Raw genomic sequence first — 23,323 nt, 5'->3', positions numbered from 1 at the left:
AACGCTGTAAACACATACACATGGTTATCATGTTGATATGGTTTCTTTTGAAAAGAAAGGACTATGTGTATCTAACGTTTCATCTTTCACAAAACTGTCACCGCTTTAAACTCCTGGACGCCGAACAATCTGCCATTATAGGTCATGTCTAAGTTCTAGGAAAATCCCTAGAAGTCAGTAGCTATTATAAAGCCGCTGTCACAATCTTTCACAAAGAACACATAAATATGTAAAGAAAAGTATGTGCGGAACACAACGCGCGCATTCTACCAGATCCGTTCCAACAATTAATGGAGGCAGATGCAGACGGACAGCGGTAAACATGATTTCTATTCGCTACTGTACAAACACAGATAGATTAAGAGGTCGTCTCTAACAGCAATGTGACAGCGGAGAGCTAAATCTTTTTAGCAAACACCAACAAGGAAATCGGATATTTGCGATAGATTAAAAACCAGTCATAGTGACAACACTGGATACATCTGTCTGACATTTTAGTCTTTTCAAAATGCTTAATTCATAATGCCATGCACTTAAAGGTGAACTCCAGTAATTCCCTAATCCTGTAACATCCCTTATTCCTCCAGACACCATAAATAGGAGGGTTTAGCAATTGCCTAGAAAGGGTAAATGTGCACAGGTGAGGAAGGCAGGTGATTTCAGCATCATGGATGTATGCAAGGAAACTGACAGGCAAAGCGGATTTTAGGGGTATTCAGACCTGACAAAGCTATCAGCTATCCAGTGGTTGGACCCCCATTAGGATGTAGCAGTGGGTTGTATGTGAGAGTATAGTGAATCCATAGAGAATGAATGGAGCAGCAGAATGCATGCACAGTCCACTGCTCCAATCCAATGGTAGATTGGGGTCCTGTATTTTAGATCACAGGGGGCTCCAGTGGTCAGATCCTCAGTGATCAGCTGGTTTTCCCCTATCCTGTGTCAGATGGAAATACCCCTATTGTGGTCAATGCACTGGATTTGCAGCAGATGTTTCCACTATATGTGTACTCATTGTAAGGCCTCATACAGCTACAGTATATTCTGGCTCTGTACAAACCCTGAGTATGGAAGCATAGTACAGCACCTAAAGAAATGTGCACAGCCATTCTGTACCACATGGTTCAGATAAATGTCATGTCGTACATGTACAGTGGAAGTAGTAGAGGAGTGTATGGAGAGGCCTCAGGAGTGGAGCTCATCCCATTGTCTCAGCTGTATACATACTGGAGTTTCTATAAACACTACATAATTCAACATTACAAGTGACTGTATTATTATAACACGGGACAATGCTAACAGTACATGACCGCCGACAGGTGGTCAATTCTATAGTTTATTACAAGGTCTGACCAGCTTGCAGAGAAGGACGTATGAATGATTGCTGGATTGTCCTTGTGGCCCTCTGCTTCCATCGTTACACAGGGAGATGAGCAGCCGACAAGCCATGACTTTTCAGCAATTTAAAACAATGCAGTCAGCCGATAAATTAAGCACCTGCACATTCATACAGTACGTGGATTGCTGACAATATTGGTCTGTACGGCTGATGACCAACCCAGTTATAGGACCCGAAGAAACTTTGTAATATATGTAATATAAATGTGTATTTCAGGTATAGTAAGTGACAGCATATTAAAAAAGGCATTACCATCTGAAAAAGCCATGCGCCATCCACATTATAGGGCAAAACTAACAGATTGTGGGGAGTCCGACCGCTTGAATATGGGGACCCTGAAATCTCTGCATAATGGAGCAGCAGGCTGCATACATGCTGCCATTCCATTTGTTCTCCATAGAGCCACCAAAAGACGAATGCAACATTAAACTTTCTTTGGCAACTTTGTAAAGAATTATAGGAGTGGATGGTGTGCGTATGTGACCAGCCATTTATATTTTGGGTGGTCCCATTGGTTGGACCTTCATGATCTCATAGTTCTCATCCCATGATCTCATGTCCTATCCCATGGATACTTGGATAGGGCATGACTTGTCCAGATGGAAGTACCCCTTTAACAGTATATACTAATGGGCACACCAAATGATTGGGGAATAGAGGGTTGGCGGACTCATCCTCTACACAGCTTGGCTCCCACCTCAGTACTGTGCTGAGACCTGCACCATTTCACTGTGAAGGAGGAGGGTGGTAATACATGCAAAGGGCCATATCTCCTTCATTCTAGCTTTCAAGTTCTCTGTTAGAATTTTATGTGTATGTATATACACATACATACACACACACACACACACACACACACAAACAATGCTGGTAATCCTCTGTGATAACACTATACCATGACAGTGCAATACTCCACAATCTTTATTACCTTGCTGCAGAACATTTGCCTATTTCTTAAGGAATATAGAAGAAATCTGTTCCAATTGATTAAACACAAAGCTGTGGTCTCAGAAGAAAACATCAAACCCTTTATCCTACTTCTTGCAGAAATCCCCTGTCTGCACTCACAATCCAATTTCCTTCAAATGTTCGGATAGTTCCAACCAGCGGAGAAGCCGGTGGGGAGTTTGGCAACGGCCGAGGAGGGAGATAAAAGACACATCTGGCTGCAGAATGAACCGTGTGTAGGCTACATAGAGACTTATACTACAGACTTATCTCCTCCAGTCCATGGATGATATCCTGGCAGTAATGCAGAGCCGGAATAGTTTATCACCGCAAAATACAACTTTGTTGTTCCCCATGAGAATGATAATGTGATCCTGGGTGTTACTATTCTTCTTGTCAATGGGACAGGTCCCTACACAGTCTGACACTGGTAGAACGTAAAAATAGTGTCAGAGTGTGTAGGCATATGCACAATCTACAATTTTATGTATACATTTCCAGGAGGTGCGGCAGAGACCGTTATGAATATTCAGGTAAACTGACAAGTCAATAGTGTTGTCAATCTAAAACAAAAAAGTTAAAGAGTACTCTGGAGAAGAAAGAAAACTCCGGTGTCAGAAAGATAAAGCGATTTAAAAAATACTTCTACTAACAATTTAAGTTTTCAAGTACTTATTATCTGCTGCATGTCCTGCAGGAAGTGGTGTATTCTTTCCAGTCTGACACAGTTCTCACTGCTGCCACCTCTGTCTGTGATCGGAACTGTACAGAGCAGGAGAGGTTTTCGTTTTTTTTTTTTTTTTTTTTTTAATTTTCTTTCAGGAGAAGTTTTCTGTGGGGATTTGCTCCTGCTCTGGAGAGTTCCCGTTACGGACAGAGGTGGCAGCAGAGAGCAGTGTGTCAGATTGGAAAGAATACACCACTTCCTGCAGGGCATACAGCAGCTAATAGGTACTGGAAGACTTAAAAATTTTAATAGAAGTAATTTACAAATCTGTATAACTTCCTGACACCAGTTGATTTAAGAGCATTTTTTCCTCCAGAGTATCCCTTTAGTTTGCAATTTTTCAGCATTGTCAAGCTCAAAGTGATTCTCCACAAGACCAGGAGCAGATGTAACCCTGAAAATGTGTCGAATTCTGACACATTTTGTGCCAAAAACAGGCATGTGTGTATACTGAGTATATTGTCCATCACAACAACAAAGGGGTGTGGCTTCTGTAGAGGGGTGTGGCCTCAAAAAAGGAGGCAAGGCTTATAATGCATGCTGAGTGTCTGCTGCAAGACTCTGATAAAAATGAAGCCAACTAATAAGTGGTGTCAACACAGACTATACAGTGCGAGAACTTGAGCCCCTGTGATAAGTCTGGCAAGGTCTAAGACTGTCTAGCAGTGGCGTCGCTAGGCTGAATCATTCGGGGCCCAAGCCCCGAATGATTTCAGCCTAGCCCCGAAAGTCTTTTTGATCCCGCCAGCGCTGAAATAACAGCAGCCGGGGCCTGTAATAGATCACTATCAGAGGCTCCAGGCTGCTGTTACTTCAGCGCTGGCGAGCCGCGGGAGCGGGATCGGCCGGCATCACTTCCGGATGCCTCGTGACGTCACCCCGCTCTTCATTGGACGGAGGACGCTGCACGCTCTGGCCTGCCTGCGCTCCAGGGACGTCACAGCCGGCTGTAGCGGGGCCAAGCTTCTGCCCCGCCGCGCTCCTCCACCTCAGGCTGCAGCTCGGGGTGAGTATTGTAACCCCGGGGGGGGGGGTTCTGGGGCTGGCAGTGTAGTGTGTGATTCCAGGTGGGGGAGTGTGTGGGGAATAGTATTGGCGCCCGGGGGGGCGGGGTCTGGCAGTGTGTGGGGATGGTGACCAGGTAGTACTCTGTGTGTGTGTGTATGGGGGCTCAGATGGGGGTTAGTAGTGTGTGTGTGTGTGTGTGTAAGGGGGGTTAGATGGGGGTAGTAGTGTGTGTATGGGGGTTAGATGGGGGTAGTAGTGTGTGTATGGGGAGGTCAGATGGGGGTAGTAGTGTATGTATGGGGGCTCAGATGGGGGTAGTAGTGTGTGTGTGTATGGGGCTCAGATGGGGGTAGTAGTGTGTGTATGGGGAGGTCAGATGGGGGTAGTAGTGTATGTATGGGGGCTCAGATGGGGGTAGTAGTGTGTGTGTGTGTATGGGGCTCAGATGGGGGTAGTAGTGTGTGTATGGGGAGGTCAGATGGGGGTAGTAGTGTATGTATGGGGGCTCAGATGGGGGTAGTAGTGTATGTATGGGGGCTCAGATGGGGGTAGTAGTGTGTGTGTGTGTGTGTGTGTGTGTATGAGGGGCTCAGATGGGGGTAGTAGTGTGTGTGTGTGTGTGTGTGTGTGTATGGGGCTCAGATGGGTGTTAGTAGTGTGTGTATGTGGGGGTTAGATGGGAGTAGTAGTGTGTGTATGGGGGCTCAGATGGGGGTAGTAGTGTGTGTGTGTGTGTGTGTATGGGGGGCTCAGATGGGAGTAGTAGTGTGTGTATGTGGGGGTTAGATGGGAGTAGTAGTGTGTGTATGGGGGCTCAGATGGGGGTAGTAGTGTATGTATGGGGGCTCAGATGGGGGTAGTAGTGTGTGTGTGTGTATGGGGGGCTCAGATGGGGGTTAGTAGTGTGTGTATGTGGGGGTTAGATGGGAGTAGTAGTGTGTGTATGGGGGCTCAGATGGGGGTAGTAGTGTATGTATGGGGGCTCAGATGGGGGTAGTAGTGTATGTATGGGGGCTCAGATGGGGGTAGTAGTGTGTGTGTGTGTGTGTGTATGGGGGGCTCAGATGGGGGTTAGTAGTGTGTGTATGGGGGGGTTAGATGGGGGTAGTAGTGTGTGTATGGGGGCTCAGATGGGGGTAGTAGTGTATGTGTAATTCCAGGTGGGGGAGTGTGTGGGGAATAGTATTGGCGCCAGGGGGGGGGCGGGGGTCTGGCAGTGTGTGGGGATGGTGACCAGGTAGTACTCTGTGTGTGTGTGTGTGTGTGTATGGGGGCTCAGATGGGGGTTAGTAGTGTGTGTGTGTGTGATGGGGGTTAGATGGGGGTAGTAGTGTGTGTATGGGGGCTCATATGGGGGTAGTAGTGTGTGTATGGGGGCTCAGATGGGGGTAGTAGTGTATGTGTAATTCCAGGTGGGGGAGTGTGTGGGGAATAGTATTGGCGCCAGGGGGGGGCGGGGGTCTGGCAGTGTGTGGGGATGGTGACCAGGTAGTACTCTGTGTGTGTGTGTGTGTGTGTATGGGGGCTCAGATGGGGGTTAGTAGTGTGTGTGTGTGTGATGGGGGTTAGATGGGGGTAGTAGTGTGTGTATGGGGGCTCATATGGGGGTAGTAGTGTGTGTGTGTGTGTGTGTGTGTGTGTATGGGGCTCAGATGGGGGTAGTAGTGTGTATGGGGGGTCAGATTGGGGTAGTAGTGTGTGTATGGGGATTTGATGGGGGTAGTAGTCTGTAGGGGGGTCAGGTGGGGGTAGTGTGTGGGGGAAGTGTGTGTGTGTGTGTAGGGGGGGGGGGTCAGGTGGGATAGTGTGTGTAGGGGGCAGGTTTATTGTAGGCAGAGGGGGAACTTTATTACTATGGTGGGTACAGTAGGTGCTATATTACTATATAGAGGGCACAGCAGTGGGGGCATTTTTACTATGGGGGACACAGCAGGATCATTATTACTATATTTGGGTGCACAGCATGGACACTATTACTGTATGGAGGCACAGCAGGGGACATTATTACTATATGAGGGGCACAGCAGTTGGCATTACTACTAGATTGGGGCACAGCAGAAAGCATTATTACTATATTGAGGCACAGCAGGAGACATTATTACTATATTGAGGCACAGCAGGGGACATTATTACTATATGGGGGCACAGCAGGAGGCATTATTACTATATGGAGGGCAAAGCAGGAGACATTATTACTATATGGGAGCACAGCAGGGGACAATATTACTATATGAGATCATAGCAGGGGACATTACTATATGTAGGTACAGTAGAGGCATTTAACAATGTGGGATGGCACAGCAGGGAGCATTATTACTATATTTGGGTGCACAGCGGGGGTATTCTATACGGGAATAATGCACAGCAGGGGGTATTCTATATGGGGATGCTGCACAGCAGGGGGGTTATTCTGTATAAGGAAGGATGCTGAGCAGGGGGGCTATACTATTTGGAGGCACAGTTGAGGCCTATAATTTATGCAGACACAGAGGGAAGGGGGGGCTACAACTATGTGGGGGTAGAGAGAAGGCTTATATTATGTGAGCACAGCTAGGGCATATCGGGCACAGAGGAGACCTAATTTCTGTGTGTGCTGGAGCAAGGAGCCTAAAATGTTTTTCCTGGCAGATTCTGGAGAGAAGGGTTATGGCTGGGGCCGAATGGAAAAGAAAGAGAAAAGTGAGCGAATCTGATCAGAGAAGACGTCAACTGTGAGTCACAATTTCAAATACTAGCCTATGTGATCATCTGTTTAAAAGAAAGTTATACACACACACACACATTATATATATATATATATATATTTATATATATATATATATCGCGTGTGTGTAACGTCACTGCAGAAATCAACTCAGGGGGCCCGTGCCCCGGATGTTTTAAGACCCTAGCAACGCCCCTGCTGTCTAGTCTAAGTTTACACCATCTAAGATTTAGAAAGTTTTAGTAAATTGTCCCCAATATCTCAGGGTTAGTTATGTTGCCTACAGCGCTGAGGTTCTGGCTTTGCATTGATTGATGACAATCTCCATGGAACATACTTGTGGTATATAGCCCCACAACAGGATACAAAGTGATCAGGACTATTCGGGGTTGCAATGCCAGCGCAGCCTTAACCAAAGGATGTTTAAAATCCAAAATGGTCTAGCCAAAAGATCAGTAGGTGGGAAAGTGTTATGTCCATGTGTTACTGGTGTGGAAGAAGAAGTCTAGAATGCGGAGATTAACATTAAAAGTAGTAATCCAGGCTTAGAAAAACATGGCGGCTTTCATCCACATACAGTATCATCTTGTCCTCAGTTTGAGTGTGATTCTACAGCTCAATACCAGGGGTGGTGCTGTTTCTGCAAGAGAGTAGTTTGTTTTTTTTCTAATCTATTCCTGAAAAACCCCTTTGCACTCCCTATAATGGCTCAACAGTTAGTGCTGGTGCCTTAAAAAGTTTATACAGGGTTAGTAAAACATGGCCATTTTCTTCCAGAGATTACACCACTCTTCTTTCCAGTTCAGGTGTGGTTTGCAGTTAAGCTCCACTCATTTTAAGCGGCACTATCAGCCAGATGCTCGTTACCTTAGGACTCCAATGCTGATCTTATTTCTGCCTGTTTCGGTTAGGTGCCATTTTTTGATCATTTCAGTTATGCTAATCCACATATTGGGAGCATTCCCCGACCGCCCAGCGCACCCACTTGGTCTGCATAGTCCGCCTCTCCCACTATGCATATTCATATATGCATACTTAGGCCGCTTGTTGTGGGCTGCTTCCCAGCCTAACAAGCAGCCTAACTATGCATAATTATGCATAGTGGGAGGGGCGGACTAGGCGGACCAAGCGGGTGCTCCGGGCGGACGGGAATGCTCCCAACATGTGGATTAGCATAACTGAAATTATCAAAAAGCGGCACCTTACCAGAACGGGCAGAAATAAGAAGATCAGCACTAGTGTCCTAAGTTAAAGAGCGGCTGGCATTGGCCTGAACCTGCTGATAGTGCTGCTTTAAATGGAAATTGCACCTGCATCCAAAACCTGCACCCAAACTGGAGGCAAGAGCAGTGCTGTCTCTGAAAGAAAGTGACCATGTTTATCTAACACTAGATAACTTATTTAAAGCACTGGAGTCCTGGAGTCAAATCCCAGGACAATATCTGCATGGTGTTTGTATGTTTTCCCCATGCTTGCATGGGATTCATCCAGTTTCCTCCGATATTTCAAAAACATACTGACAAGTTAATTAGGAATCCGTCTCCTCCCAGGATGCCGGAAGGAGCTGGATCCAATCTTGAGAACCTTCTCCCAGTTTCCCAGGATTGGATTCAGCTTTTCCCGGCACCCGGGGTAGAGTGGCAATGAACAGAGCTGCGCTGAAAGGCCGGCGGCTTGATGAGCAAAGTCCTGATTAGATGAAGTGATTCGCTCATCTCTAGTTAGCACAAGTAAATAAAGGAATATTATTATTATTCTTTTATTTTGTCTACTACACTTTTGAGTTCCAGTCCTCCCCCCCAAAAAAGTAGACATTAGGGAAACTAGCTAAATAATGTTACTAGTACAATGACTACGCCATGGTACATGTTGGAATTCTAATCTTTACAATTATGGATTTTTTTAGTGTAACAGGAAGTCACGGAGAGGAGAGTTGAATGATATTAACAATATAACTACATATTAAAAAGGTATTCGTTCACAATGACTGACCATAGAATGGTGAAGACATAAAGCAGTAAACTCTAAATGACGCACATTACCTTTGGAGAACAGGCTGTACACTTATCAAATGCGAGGCTGACTGGCAAGACATTGTCAAATCTTGACAAGAATCCTCGGATCTGAAAAAAAAATTGCATCAAAACATAATTTTCAAGATGTGACAGATTATATAATTGTCCCTTTTTGTTACACATGTGCAGTGGACTGTCTAGGTTAAATGAAACCACAGTGCCCCCTTGTGTTCAAGGTTTAGAATGCACTCTTTATAACAAACAGCAAAATCTGAAGGCAGAATATTAGAATGTCATCATTTATTTATCTGAAAGTTTGGCCTTGTAATGTACTAATAGCAATATGATCTAAAGCGCTATAGTACCTGGGGGATGTGTGGTATGAGAATAGTGTGGCAAGACAGACTAGATGCGGATAAATTAGGTGGTTACATAGAAAACAGCTGATAGAGCTAGGTGTATAGATCAGCTGTTGCGCAGCCTACAATAGAGTACTATATGGCTAGTGACTTCAATTTGTAGTTCCTACCTGTTCAATGCCGTAACAATGTATAGTTCCCATGTGTGTACTCTGCAATAATGCCCGAAAAGAAGTCTTGATAGCTTGGAGGAGAATGTAGATGTCCTTTCAATCGGGGTCGGGAGCGAGCCCCGGCCGGTGGCTCCGCTGCTACCTTACACCCGACGTAGTGGAGTAGATCGGGAGGAATCCACAGTTCAGTGACGTCACTTAGGTGGATACGGAGGCCGATGTAAGGAAAAAAACATCTAACGCGTTTCAGCGAGCTTGCGGTCGCCCTCGTCTGACGAGGGCGACCGCAAGCTCGCTGAAACGCGTTAGATGTTTTTTTCCTTACATCGGCCTCCGTATCCACCTAAGTGACGTCACTGAACTGTGGATTCCTCCCGATCTACTCCACTACGTCGGGTGTAAGGTAGCAGCAGAGCCACCGGCCGGGGCTCGCTCCCGACCCCGATTGAAAGGACATCTACATTCTCCTCCAAGCTATCAAGACTTCTTTTCGGGCATTATTGCAGAGTACACACATGGGAACTATACATTGTTACGGCATTGAACAGGTAGGAACTACAAATTGAAGTCACTAGCCATATAGTACTCTATTGTAGGCTGCGCAACAGCTGATCTATACACCTAGCTCTATCAGCTGTTTTCTATGTAACCACCTAATTTATCCGCATCTAGTCTGTCTTGCCACACTATTCTCATACCACACATCCCCCAGGTACTATAGCGCTTTAGATCATATTGCTATTTGTGTTTTAAAAAATCCTTTCTTTGAGGATACGGAGTCCTCAAGATCTATATAGCCGCATATTAGTCACCTATCTGCAGTGCAGCGCCAACGTGAGTGTAACTCCACAGAGTTTATACTTTTTTGTTTGGTTTCTTGTAATGTACTGCTTTGTCTTCCACTAAGAATAAGGATAAAGGTACATGGAGGGTAGTTTTAGTCACAAGATAAATCATAGAGGTAAAAGATAAACCAGAAAAGTGCATAATGTTCCCTACATGTGGAGGATTATAACACAGGGAAGAGAGTTTGCTCTTTGGAAGCATCTATTGGAGGTAGCATCTATGTAACCAAGTGTGGAGCATTGCACGGCCTATAATACTTCACATACCAATTTACCACTTTCCCAAAGAAGCAACTATAGTGCTATAGCAAATAGCAGCCTTCCTATCCCAGGTACTGTATATAGGAATATATAGTACGCGGTGGTAGTGGTGGGGGACCTGTGCGGCACTGCTGGATCAGAGAAAGGGTATGGGAACTGCAGGGCTTAGATAGGCCTATCTTGTCCCTTACTGCCGCAACTCTATCTATCTATATACATACACACACACACACACACACACACACACACATTTATTACAATAACGTTATATTACAACGTAATAAAACTTTAAGTTAGCATCAGCAATGTATTGAGTCTCCAGAGTACCCCTTTAATCCTATTAGAAGTATAGGCCGCTGCATCCGCAGACCCTAGGTCACCTCTTTGTAGCTATATTACTATAGCTATACTATACTGTAGCTATCTGCCCAGCATCAACCAGCACGCTTCCCAAACATCCCCCTGTACCCTCTGTGCCCTCCTTGATTACACCGTAAATTTACTTTGCCAAAGTCCAGGGGCCTGCGTTCCACGTCGGCTGCGCTGCGACGTCTTCAGCACGCCGCGCAGTATGGCGGGAGAAAATGCTGACGTACTGTGCATGCGCGGCATGCTGAACACGTCGCAGCACCGCCAACGTGGAACACAGGCCCCGGGACGTGGAACGCAAGCCCCGGGTGATGTCAGCGGAGCGCAGGTCTTTGAATTTGATTACAGCACTTAAAACCGCCCAGGACCCTGCCTAGCTACGCCCAGGACCGTGACTAGTTCAGCCCACCGTGACTACTTAGAGCTAATTACCATACAGTGCAGGACTTCAGAAAAGTAAAATGACGGTGTAATCAAGGAGGGCACAGAGGGTACGGGGCATGTTTGGGAAGCGTGCTGGGTGATGTACCAGCACATTTCCTTATTATTAGGGGCATATTCGGCATAATTGGTTCCCTTTAAAGGCAATGTATGGCCTGGTATTTGTTTTTACTGATTAAAGACAGATACTGGAACATATTATTTTTTAACCTGTTTCTATTTTCTTATTTTTCTATTTTTTATTATGTTTTCAGTCCATTATAATGGGTGCAGCCATCTTGCATCCTGCTCAGCTTTTTTCATAACTCCAAGCACCTCCAGCAGCTGCAATCCAGATGGACAGTGAATTAGCTTACTGCAGATTTCCCAACCACATCTGCTGGAATAAAATATATCTTACCTGATGTGGTACTAGGCCCAAGGAAGTTGGAGGCTCATTCATCCGATCATCGCTGCTACTCGCCACAGCATAACCTCTGAGAAGATAAAATGACATGACCATAACATTGTTTGTGTCGTACAAAGACAAGAAACACTTAACCTTACCGCATATTATAACAAGTGAAGTGAATCCAGATTAATAGGTCACGGTATCTAAGTCCGTCACAACTTGGATTTCCAGGAACAAAGCTAAAAATCTCCTGCTCAGCCAGTTATATAATACAATTCTGACTGCTCAGCACTGGAGTAGTGAATGGAGCCGACCTCCTTCATTAAACTTTATCTGTACGTGTAACGTGCTATGGAATATGCTGACCCTACGCAAATTAAGATTATTATTCATAGTAGTAAAGATAAATGTCTTCACAGAAACCGACCACAGAGAAACCCTGTTTACATTGTGCAGGATCTACAATGTAAGTTGGTAAGAAGTAAGGGACAGAGGAAAGTTGGGAACAGGATTAGGCTGTGGAAGGGAAAGGTCTACATAGACCTTGTAGACTCAAAATGGTATAATCAGAGAAATATTGCAAAATCACTTTAAAGAGGAAGTCCCATGAACAAGAAAATCGCCAGGCAGGCGACCCGACCCCGTGCCTCCTTTGCACTGCTACTGGGTCCTGTTCACCACCTGTGACGTCACATACCCGGCTCTTCCAGCAGCAACATCACCCCTCGGCTGAGCGATTGCCCGCTAAGGCAGTTAATGAGGGGAGCGATGTCCCACCCCTGTCACTGATTGGCTGAGCAGGCAATTACTCAGGATCGTGACATTGAAGCTGGCAGAGCTACAGGCTCCGGCTGCTGTGAACCAGACCCGAGAACAGCGCTATTAGGCCCAAGGAGTTTACTTGTTTATTATTTACCCCCCTCGCCTGCCTGAAGATTTTAGTGTTTGTGGGATTTCTCCTTTAATTTTGGATGCATTTGGACATAGAAGCATATGTGATGAGGAGACTAGTAATCAAAGTGTTTCAAGATCCCTATCCTATTGAGAAGTGAAGCCCCCAGAAATGTGACCCAAACTTGTTAGGTATTTATGGTATATGTATATGGAGGATGGTAATACCCTATTAATGTTAAGGGTTAAACATTTCCACTTACCCTTCCGGATGCTGTAAGACGGACACCATGAGCTCCACCGCCAAAGCTCCGGCTATCATGGACAGACCTGGCCGGCTGACAGTACACTGCTGATCCAGAGTACGGTCTCTGGTGGACTATGGAGACAAGAAACAATCATGGTTGTGCCGTAATGAAAATACTAGTAATAGCAAATGGAGAACAAACACTATCTGCTGGGTTTGGTTTGTTGTACACAGCTGCTTAATTACATACAGTATCTGTGATAGAACATCTTGTCCATAAACTTATTGTACTATAAAGATTACCTTGTAAGAAACCACTCATATCTTTGGTGAACTCGCATCGACAAGCAATAACTCATCTATAAATCTGAACATCGCTTGAACTGCTCTCTAGAAAACGGCCAAGTAGAAAGGAGCAGGCAGAGTGTTCAGCTAAGCACTCCAACCCACTCACTTAGTAATTGGAGGGGATCTCAGTAGCCGGACCCCTAACAATCTAAACGTGTGACATGTCAAAAGTTTTAATAGTGATAGGTCCCCTTTCCCCTTCCACAGACTTCTAAAATAATTGAATTCAATATGGGCATGAGTAATAGACTTTGTCTATTATAGAATTTTCCACTTCCATCTCTAAAAGGCTTCAAGCCCTCCATAGAAAACACAACTCTTGTATAGGCATGCATGTCAGGGGAACAGTGGTGGAGACGTGCCAGCAAAACAATGGATCATGAATGCTGAAATGCAACATGCCGTCTCATGTGTGCCACTAGGGGACATTAAACAGTTCATGGATCCTCACAATATTGTTTGGACGTACCAGCATTAACCCAAAAAGTACAGATATTTAGTGCTCAAAATGTGTTCATAGATCATAAAGTTCACAGATGCTGTGACTTATGACTCCTATGTGTTGTGCAGATTTCCCTGTTTTTTTTTAGAAGGTTACTACAAAATGTTATACGGATATTACATAACATCATGTATCTAACCAATGGAAGTTCAGCTGAATCTAAAGGCCCTTTCACACAAGGTGATTATTGGCCACCAGCTCTATTATTGGCCAGTGTAAAAGGCCTAGCAACTGGCTGGCGAACAAGTAAATGCTCAGGTGACAGGCAGAGAGGCCCGTTACTGGCACCTCTTCCTGTCAATCATTCCCTCTGAGTGCGCTGACAGGCAGAAAGTGGTGACTAGACATGGGCGGGGAGCTGCCCAGATGACAAGCTGCCGCACCTCTGCCTGCCGCGTACTGGGGAATTAAACTTCATTTTCTCCTGTATAAAGCTGCTGCTGCATCCGCGGCGGGTACATGCCGTACGCTGCACAGGAGCTTTATACAGTGCTCCAGGGAGCACAATTTGGGCTAATTGGTTCCCCTTTAAAGAAATAAAGAATTTTTTTAATAATTATTTCTTTCTTTGCAACAATTTATTAAACCTTTTCACTTAAAAACAAATTTGAAAAAAAAAGAAAAGAAAAAAGAAACGAAAAGAGAAAAAGAAGACATGTGAGAAGAGATAAGGGTAATCTTTTACCTGCCGACAAAGGATAAATAATAGCGGTGATTTCACACTTACATCTCCTGGCGCCACCACATCATTACAGAAATAGCAGCCAAGTTTGTATCCGGGGATGTTGGAGAAGAGCGAAGAGCCCAGGAGATCAGATGAGCCAGGAATAGTGGAGTGTGAATCATTGGCCTCCTCCTGCTTCCCTTTCTTCAGCCCGTGTCTCATCACCACAAAGGTGTCAAACCCCAGAGCAGCGTTGATGACTAACTGTGGACGCAGGAGAGAAATAACAAGCCTGGAAATGTCAGTAAGTCATGAGCTGGATCCCATCAATAATAAAACAGACCACCTTATTACTGAGAACGACATGGCAAATAATTGTAACAATTCACGCTGAACACTTCCTACAGAAGTAAGACTCCACGGACTGGGTATGCCGTCACACCGGCACTGAGAGTTTCTACAAGTTTCTACTACTGAATAGATAACAATAAATGATTACAGTGATCAATGGCCGCCCATTCTTCCTGTTATGACATTCTACCCTTTTATCTTATTTGCTCACACTCAATCTGCAATCTATAAATGCTCCAATTACAGCAGTTTTTACCCTGTGTGTACAACCTCCAGCTGTATATCCCATTCCTCATGCTTCACAGTCCTCCGACGCAGCTCTGTGTGGTAATGGTTCTCATTGAGGAGATACAGTTGGTGTGTGCAATGCTTTATGGGAACAAGTATGCAAATGATCAGAGATGAGAGAAATGACAATACAGACGAAGCGATGCGCCTCGTTAGCTCAGCAGTCTGATTATCAGATGCCTGGAAAAGCTGGATCCATTCCTGGGAAACTGGGAGAAGCCAATTGCCGAGCTACCAAAGTAATTCACTTTGTTTGCACTGTCAATTTGCTCATCTTTTCAAATCACCTTTCCTCATAAGTTTGTCTAAAAAGATGGTCTATAATCTAGATAGGAAACTACATTTCCCATCATGCATTGCTTATGCCTGATAAGTAGCAGAGCTGAGATCATGATGGCGATGATGACGGTGTAGTAGAGCTGAGATGGCGATGACAGTGTAGCAAAGCCGAGATGGCGAGTTGGGGGCTTGGTTGCCGCGAGCAGATGAGCCCAGGGGCTGGGGGGTGCCGCAGGTGAGCGGCGCAGGTGAACCCAGCGGGGTGGTGTGTAGAGGACGGGGTGCCGTGAGTGCCGCGGGTGAGACATGCCTTGAGTGAGAGCGGGGGGGGGGGGGGGGGGGGGGTGTGTTGGGGGTTGTTTGGTGCCATGAGTGAGAGCAGGGGGGGGGGAGGTGCGGGCGGCCGCGGGTGAGTGGAGGCAGGGCACAGCCAGGGGGAACAGTGTGCGTGAGCGCTGGGGGCTGGGGAGCCACACGGGACGGGTGACGCTGCTGTTAGAGAGGGAGACAGTGGCAGCTGCACTGATCACAGTATACAGTATATAGATAACAAAGCATAACACTATTCACAATAGGTAAAACTCTGAGCTCAGCCTTTGCCCTCCCTGTACACTCCCTAAAAACTCTCCCATAGAAGTGAACAGGCTCACCTCAAAACTATCATCCTTTACAGTAAAGGAATATAAATGCTGTAAAAAAAAACAGCTCAAGCAAGATGGCTGTCACCATAAGGCTATGTTCACACAACGCATGTTTTCATGACAAGAATGGCTGTTGTTTGCAATTAAAACAACGGCCATTCTTGTCATAAAAAATGTCAATGCAAACAGCGGCTGTTGTTCACACAATGTATTGAACAACAGACACCGTTTGCTACCGCCATGAAAAAAATTTACATGTCAATTATTTTCGCTATTGTGCCTTGAAATCAATGCAATTTTCACTGCAACAGCGGCCGAGCATTGTGTGAACATAGCCTAATATTGTACTAAAAATGAAATAAAAAAATAAATTACAATAAAAAATAGACACAAAAATAACAGGTTTCAGTATCTGGGTCTAATCAGTAAAAAAAAAAAAATATATATTATGTTTTATTGAACTAGGATGTAAACATTAACTAAAAATTATGGATTTGATCTAAAGTGGTTATTATATACAGTCAGTATTAACCACTTCAGACTCACCTGGCACATAGAAAGGGCAAAAGGCCATTACCCCGGAGGGCAGAGGCTGAGTCACCACCTGGTCACAGAAGCCAGGGCTCAGATCATGACCTTCTGGCACCACTCCCCATAAAAAACGAGAGCGCAGTCACCACAGTACAAGGTGGATAATATTACAAAGGACCAGAGCTCCTGGCCAAATCCTCCGTCCACACCAGAACATTCCTGTATGACTAGCACTTCCTCCAAAAACCCCCGATACAGAAGTCATGTAGGAGAGCCAGGGAATCTGACTCAATGCAAAGTAAAGGCCCGGGACATGTGACTTGGCTGTTACATCATTTATCCGTAGACATACGCTCAGTGTCAAGGGGAAAGGCCGATACTGAAATAAATTTGGTAGGATGATAAAGTCTTGGAAAAGGAGAATGTGAGGTGAACGGAGACAACTCCGGGATCACTGGGCCTCATGTCTTGGTCATCACTAGTTACGATCCCCTGACAACATGTTATTAGTTATATCTCATTTGTAGAAAACAGAACATAGTAACAGAAAGGATGTTCGGACTACCTTGTGTTAAAGGTACCATGTTACCAGGGCAGACTACTATCCTGTATGTAGGAGCACTGGGGATCTACTGGATATACATGTAGCAAGTAGTGGTCGGCACTCCGACTGGTGGTGGTGCCTGGGCCAAGGCACAATACATCAAAAGAAATTCCCGGCACTCGCCAATCTTCTGCAAGGTGATTTATTTACATAGGTGCAAGTACAGACAGACAGATAAAGGACGCGTTTCGGCGTATGTCCTTTCTCAACTAGTCTTTGGTAAGAACACCTCAATGCTGCTACTCCATTGCATACTGGGTCCTCGCTAATCCCCACCCCCTGGTCCTGTCAGCCGATCACTGGCCACAGCAGTCACCCATCTCAGTTTGTGATTGGATAAGCAGGCATATCCTGTGCTTCTAAGCGGACCCAGGAAGTAGATTAATAGCAGGGGCAGGGAATCGGGGAGGTGGGTAAAGCTTATTTATTTATTTTTAAATCAGTCAATATATTTTCCCTCCGCGCTCTCTGTGCAAATGACTGAGACGGTCCGAGAGACTCACAATGGAAGTCCGTCTTAGTCATGTGGCAGTGAGAGCATGCTTATCATGAACAGCTCCTGCCTTGTTCTAGCAATCATTTAGGGTATGAATACCAAGATTCTAACAATTTTATAAGTCTCTATGACTTCTCTATGTCTTTTAAAGTGACAGCGCCCATCTTACATTTTGGGCATGAGGAAAGGAGAAAAACAGGTCATGTCTCTATTTCTTTTTCTCTTATTGGTACTTACTGTGTTTACGATACTACTGTATGTATTGGTTCCGTTTATGGGTGTTCTAAGTATTACAGCACTTCCAGGAACAGTGCAGAGTATTTGCAGGACATGTCGTAGAGTTGTGTCAAATGTCTTTTGACGTGATAGCGCTTATTTAAAGCGACTCTGTACCCACAATCTGAACCCCCCCCCGCGCCCCCAAACCACTTGTACCTTCGGATAGCTGCTTTTAATCCAAGTTCTGTCCTGGAGTTTGTTCGGCAGGTGATGCAGTTATTGTGCTAAAAAAATACTTTTAAACTTGAAGCCCGTGCCAAACTGGAGTGTCTGTGCCCTAACTTTGCACCACCCCTCCGTCCCTCCTCCCCACCCTCTTCATCATTAGGAATGTTCCAGGCAGATTGCCTCCTATTCCCCACCTGTAAGAGCCCAGCACATGGGCTGGATCGTTAAGGACCTGTGCAATGTTCAGCATGGAGAAAATGATTGTGGGTACAGAGTCGCTTTAAGTACACCTCTGTGGGGGAGAGAAATATTCCATCTGTGAAGACAAGGAACACACAAACTCCTTAGTACGTGTGAAGACTAGAGTTGAGCGAACTTTGAACATGCTCGAGTTTGTCCGGACCTGAGCATTCGGCATTTCATTAACGGTGGCTGCTATAGCTGGATAAAGCCCTAAGCTATATCCATGTTTTCCAGGCATCCTTAGGGTTTTATCCAACCTCAGCAGCCACCGGCAATCAAATGCCACACGCTCAGGTTTGGACGAATTCGACCATGCTCATCGTCAGCTCAACTCTAGTAAAGACCTATGAGGGACCTCCCAGCATTCCTTTTATTTGATAGTAAAAGCTCTGTGAATTGCCCCTACCTTCTAACATTGGATTTCATCCAATGGAGTGATACCGTTAGGACGTCGCTTCCAATCAGAAATGCTAATAACACATGATGCATGAATATATTAAAGTAAATTAGTGTGGTGTGCTAAACCAAAGAAGTGAGATATAGTTAACCATATATGCACTCCAGATTACTCTATTAGCCAGACTCCTCTTATAACAATACTAAACACACAATGACCCTCACAGCAGTGCCAGACACACAGTGCCTCGCCTTGTAGGCCGCAATCTTGCAGTGGAGCAAATGTTCACCAGTGACCACACTCGTCCCTATACAATGACAGATTTTTATCCATTGGTAAGAACCTGCCGTACTGCATCACCACCAGCCATAGAAGAAATTATCTAGAAGTTTGGAAGTTAGTTTTGGAGTTAATTTGGAGTTCATGTTTACCTGTCCTTTTAGAATAAGCTGCAGTGTGTGTACATGAGCAGCAGCACTATATCTGGCCATTGTTAATCTTGTATATGGCACTTTTCAGCAGATTTCTGCTCGGCAAGGTGTGTTTTAGCTGTCTGTCCCCTCCCATGTCTTCCTCCATAGACCTGTCTCTAGCCCAGGGTTTAGATTACAAACTGTAACCAGTAAACAAAAAAGTTGTTCCTAAGCAGATTTTCAGACTGGATGACAATTGAGCAGGGAGAGGGAAGATGTCGGATGATAAAAAAGGGAGGCATTTTTGTCTGATAAGATATATAAGAAACTTTGCAACATGTACTGTTGATCTATGCAAACAGCAGTACCTCTTTAAATCTGGTACAGTATTAGAAGCGTTTATTACCTTCTTCCGGCTTGCAGCAATAACAGTGGGCAGCCATCGGCTTTCCCGTGTGTCCATTAATAGAAAAATAACGTCATGCTCAGCGATGAGAGCCTCCAGCTTTTCCACCTCTTTAGCTGCCTGATTCATGGTCTCCTCCGAGAAATTCACAGGATGGCCTGGCATTGGAATACTCATGTTATATCCTTTAGCAGTCTGACAAGAAGCAGAAAACACCATGATTAATGCATGTATCAAACACACACTAAAAACTAACAGGTAATTCAATCATTTATGTTTTGGGCTAGTTGTCAATTTTGGCTCTTTGCAGACACTTGAACCGGTCTGCAAAAAGGGGCAGGATTTATGCAAACCTGTCCGTCATGTTGTGGGACTATGGTTACACAAGGTCTTCATTTTCTCCCTATAATAACGCTAGCTTTCTTAGCTTAATAAGAAATTAATTACAACATAAAAACATAAAAAATGGAAATTTAATTTGTAATTTGAAACCTTAAGCAATGAAGTCATATAAGAAGCCGTGAGGGGTGCAGTGTATGGGGCTGCATAGGAATATTAGTGTAATCTGTTTACTTCCCTTTGGGGGGCACCATATGTGGCATAGAATAGAATATGACAACAGCAGATTTCTTTGGAAAAAAAACACATCATATAGGAATCTCAAAAGTTTTTATGGGTTGGGGTCAGGGTGTTCACACCCCCACCAATTGCTACAACGAGCCAGGAGAGGCGACTAGCCGAGCCTTAGACGTCTGTCAGTTTTCTAGCAGCAGGAGACAGATTTTACAGAAATTCTATGGGGTCGATCTCCTGCAGTGAGGTTACCTAAATGCTTCTTCTTGGCTCGGAGAAGCCATCAATATTTAAAGCGTATTCTGGAAAGTATATATTTGTTTTAACATTTCTTTAATAACGTTGTGTAACTTTTAGACAAGGCCCCTCTGGTGCCATCAATGGCCGTGTTGGGAACTGCAGGACTGCACACTCCCTGGTCTGTACACAGTTACATATCCCTGGTGTTGCTACTGATCCCTGATGTCTATTCTAAAGCATATTAGCAAGAGAACAGAAGTTACACTGGGAGAAGTTGTCTATGTCAGCAGCGCTGAAGACGCAGCAGCCTGTAGAGGAGTGAGGTAATTGGCGGGTATCTCCACTTGCTCTCTACAATGTGCTGTGGCTGCAGCGCTCCTGGCACAGAGAGCATCCGCAAGTCAAATTTCTAATCTAATGCTAACATGTATTAAGAAAGACATCAGGAAGGCCCAGTATCTGCATGCAGCGGCCTTAGAGATATGTAACTGTGCCAGGACCAGGGCTTGATCAGCCCTGCAGTTCCCAACATAGTCACTGGTGGCAGCATCGTGTTTACATATAAAAGTGTAAAAATAAATAAAAATATATCGATCACATTTCTCCTCTCTTCTGCTACATTGTGATACACAACAGTAGTAAGATGATTTTTCTAATGTTATCAAGCTGATCATAAACCTCAGACAGCAGATGTGGAGAGCTACGGGGCGCTGTATACTTTTATTACAGGTCACACCAGCCGTGTATCTTATAAGACCTGACTGCTGCCATTTATACAGGCTTTCCGTACCACGCCAGGGAATATCCTTTGAAGTTTTTCTGCCGCTGCCAAAGCCTTTGATTTTCCACCTCCAAGACAGTCTTCAAATTCATAGAGAGGTTGCCGAACGGGGTTAGAATATGAGATTTTGGCATTGTCCACAAACGTTATATGTCTTACTCCCCATCCCTAGTGAAAAAAAGAACATAAGTAACTTGTGATTAAACAAATAAAATACTATACAAATACTTCACAACTAGAAAGGAAACATTTTTCATTCTAGGCTTATGGGTTATTCTTTATGTAAAATTGTAACAAAAAACACCGTTTGATGGCACTGTGTGGTTATACCCTAATGCTGTGCCACTTATGTGTATATAAGATTTGAAATTTTGTCAAGTCATGGCATGCTGAACCACAAAGCAAAGATTAGACAGGATGAAGGGTGCTTTTAGGTCTGTACACGAGTATGGCCACTGACATGCCTTATAATAAGGCCTTATGCCTACAAACAGCTCTGTACACCCTAAGGGTATGTTCACACTGAGTAAATGTGGTGGAGTTGCCTGCCTCAGTGTGCCTCAGTGTGCCATAGCCTGTCTATGAGAAGGCTTGCACGCCTCCGTTCCAGCCGCTTTCCGCGCAAGGAATTGACACGTTTCACAGTAGAATTCTGCCACATTTACTCAGTGTGAACATACTCTTATCCTTGCGCAACACATAACAGAAGTTGTAAAGGCTGTTCTCACGGAGCAAATTCGTCGGCATTCCCCAGCGGATCTCTCCGCCGCGGAATACCGCTTGCCTCAGTGTCAAACAGTGTGTCTATGGGAGGGCTCAGGCATCTCTGCTCTCCACTCAAAGAATTGACATGTGAACAGCCCCAAAGAACAGCCAAGGATTTTTGCCAACTATTTCACTAGATGATGCGAAAGCAGATTGGTGATTTCTAAAGCCATGCACTTGAAATACAGTAAGTGTAATGTTAATTACTCCTGTATATTAAAATAGGCTTGTGGGCAGGCCCGGATTGGTAATCTGGCGGAGGGGGCAGATGCCCGCTGGGCCGCCAAGATTACCAGTCAGTGGGGCCGCCAGTCCCGCTGCAGACTTGCATCGGCCCCCTGCAGTGGTTGAGAGAACATCGCGGCCACCGGCCGCGCTGTTCACTCGGCCTCTGCCAGTTCGGGCTGGGCGGCATATTCCCCCTGGTCCCACCACCCCCCGCAACAACATAGGGCTGCTCTGCCCCTATTTCCGGATGTGTAGCAGACATGCCGCGCAGGCATGTCTGTCTCCTGTAACCTGCTCTTTGACAGCTGACGTCACTTCCTGGACGTGCTGCAGAGGAGCAGATTACAGGAGGAGAGGAAGCTGCTGCCCCCTGCAGGGCTGTCTGCTGATGACTGGAGCCGACAGGGCTGTTACGAGGTATTATTGCTGCTGTAAGGGGCTGGCTGAGGTTTCACTCAGAGGGGGTGCCTTTGCTGCTAACATAGGGCACTGGTGCCACCTCCCCTTGTCCCCCAGTGTAAGGACCCAACCAACTCTCCCTGCTCTCTCACAGGGACTTTGTTTTCTTCCTGCTTTGCTGTCGGTGCAGAGGGGGGAGGGGAGCACGATGCTGGCTGTCAGTAGGAAGGGGGGACCTGTCTGCACCTGAGATTTAAGCAGCTTATTTATGAAAGTAAGTGACTGTTCAAGTTTACAATGTGTACAGTATGTGTATTGTGTGTGTAAAGTCTGTCTGTATGTATGTATGTATTCACAGTGTGTATTTCTGTATAAATATGTATATATGTATGTATGCACAGTGTGGATGTCTGTATATATATATATATATATATATATATATATATATATATATGTATGCAGTGTGTATGTCTGTATAAATGTGTATATATGTATGTATGCACAGTGTGGACGTCTGTATGTATATACAGTGTGTATGTCTGTATGTATGTATGTATGCACAGTGTGTATGTCTGTATAAATATGTATATATGTATGTATGCAGAGTGTGGATGTCTGTATGTGTATATATATATATATATATATTTATGTATGCAGTTGTATGCAGTGTGTATGTCTGTATGTATGCACAGTGTGTATGTCTGTGTGTGTGTGTATATATATATATATATATGCAGTGTGTATGTCTGTATGTATATATGTATGTATGCACAGTGTGTATGTCTGTATAAATATGTATATATATATATGTATGTATGCACAGTGTGTATGTCTGTATGTATATATATATATATATATATATATGCAGTGTGTATGTCTGTATAAATATGTATATATGTATGTATGCACAGTGTGGATGTCTGTATGTATATATATGTATGTATGCACA

General features: G+C 44.8%; 1 protein-coding gene across 3 annotated transcripts in view; it reads right to left on the bottom strand.

Moving 5' to 3' along the window:
• Positions 1-23,323, bottom strand: part of ATG7 (autophagy related 7) — a 174,341-nt gene that overhangs the window by 122,381 nt on the left and 28,637 nt on the right. For all 3 annotated transcript variants that reach the window (XM_069968819.1, XM_069968820.1, XM_069968822.1), the window contains 6 exons: positions 20,992-21,150; positions 19,389-19,583; positions 14,356-14,556; positions 12,795-12,910; positions 11,650-11,725; positions 8,829-8,909 (listed from right to left, as the gene is read on the bottom strand). In XM_069968819.1, the coding sequence (XP_069824920.1) occupies positions 8,829-8,909; positions 11,650-11,725; positions 12,795-12,910; positions 14,356-14,556; positions 19,389-19,583; positions 20,992-21,150 (828 nt within the window). The remainder of the gene's footprint in view (positions 1-8,828; positions 8,910-11,649; positions 11,726-12,794; positions 12,911-14,355; positions 14,557-19,388; positions 19,584-20,991; positions 21,151-23,323) is intronic.

The sequence above is a fragment of the Dendropsophus ebraccatus genome, chromosome 4, assembly GCF_027789765.1.
Source record: "Dendropsophus ebraccatus isolate aDenEbr1 chromosome 4, aDenEbr1.pat, whole genome shotgun sequence".
NCBI classification, from domain to species: domain Eukaryota; kingdom Metazoa; phylum Chordata; class Amphibia; order Anura; family Hylidae; genus Dendropsophus; species Dendropsophus ebraccatus.
The sequence above is the reverse complement of the archived record's forward strand: the minus strand, read 5'-3'. Positions and strand labels throughout refer to the sequence as shown.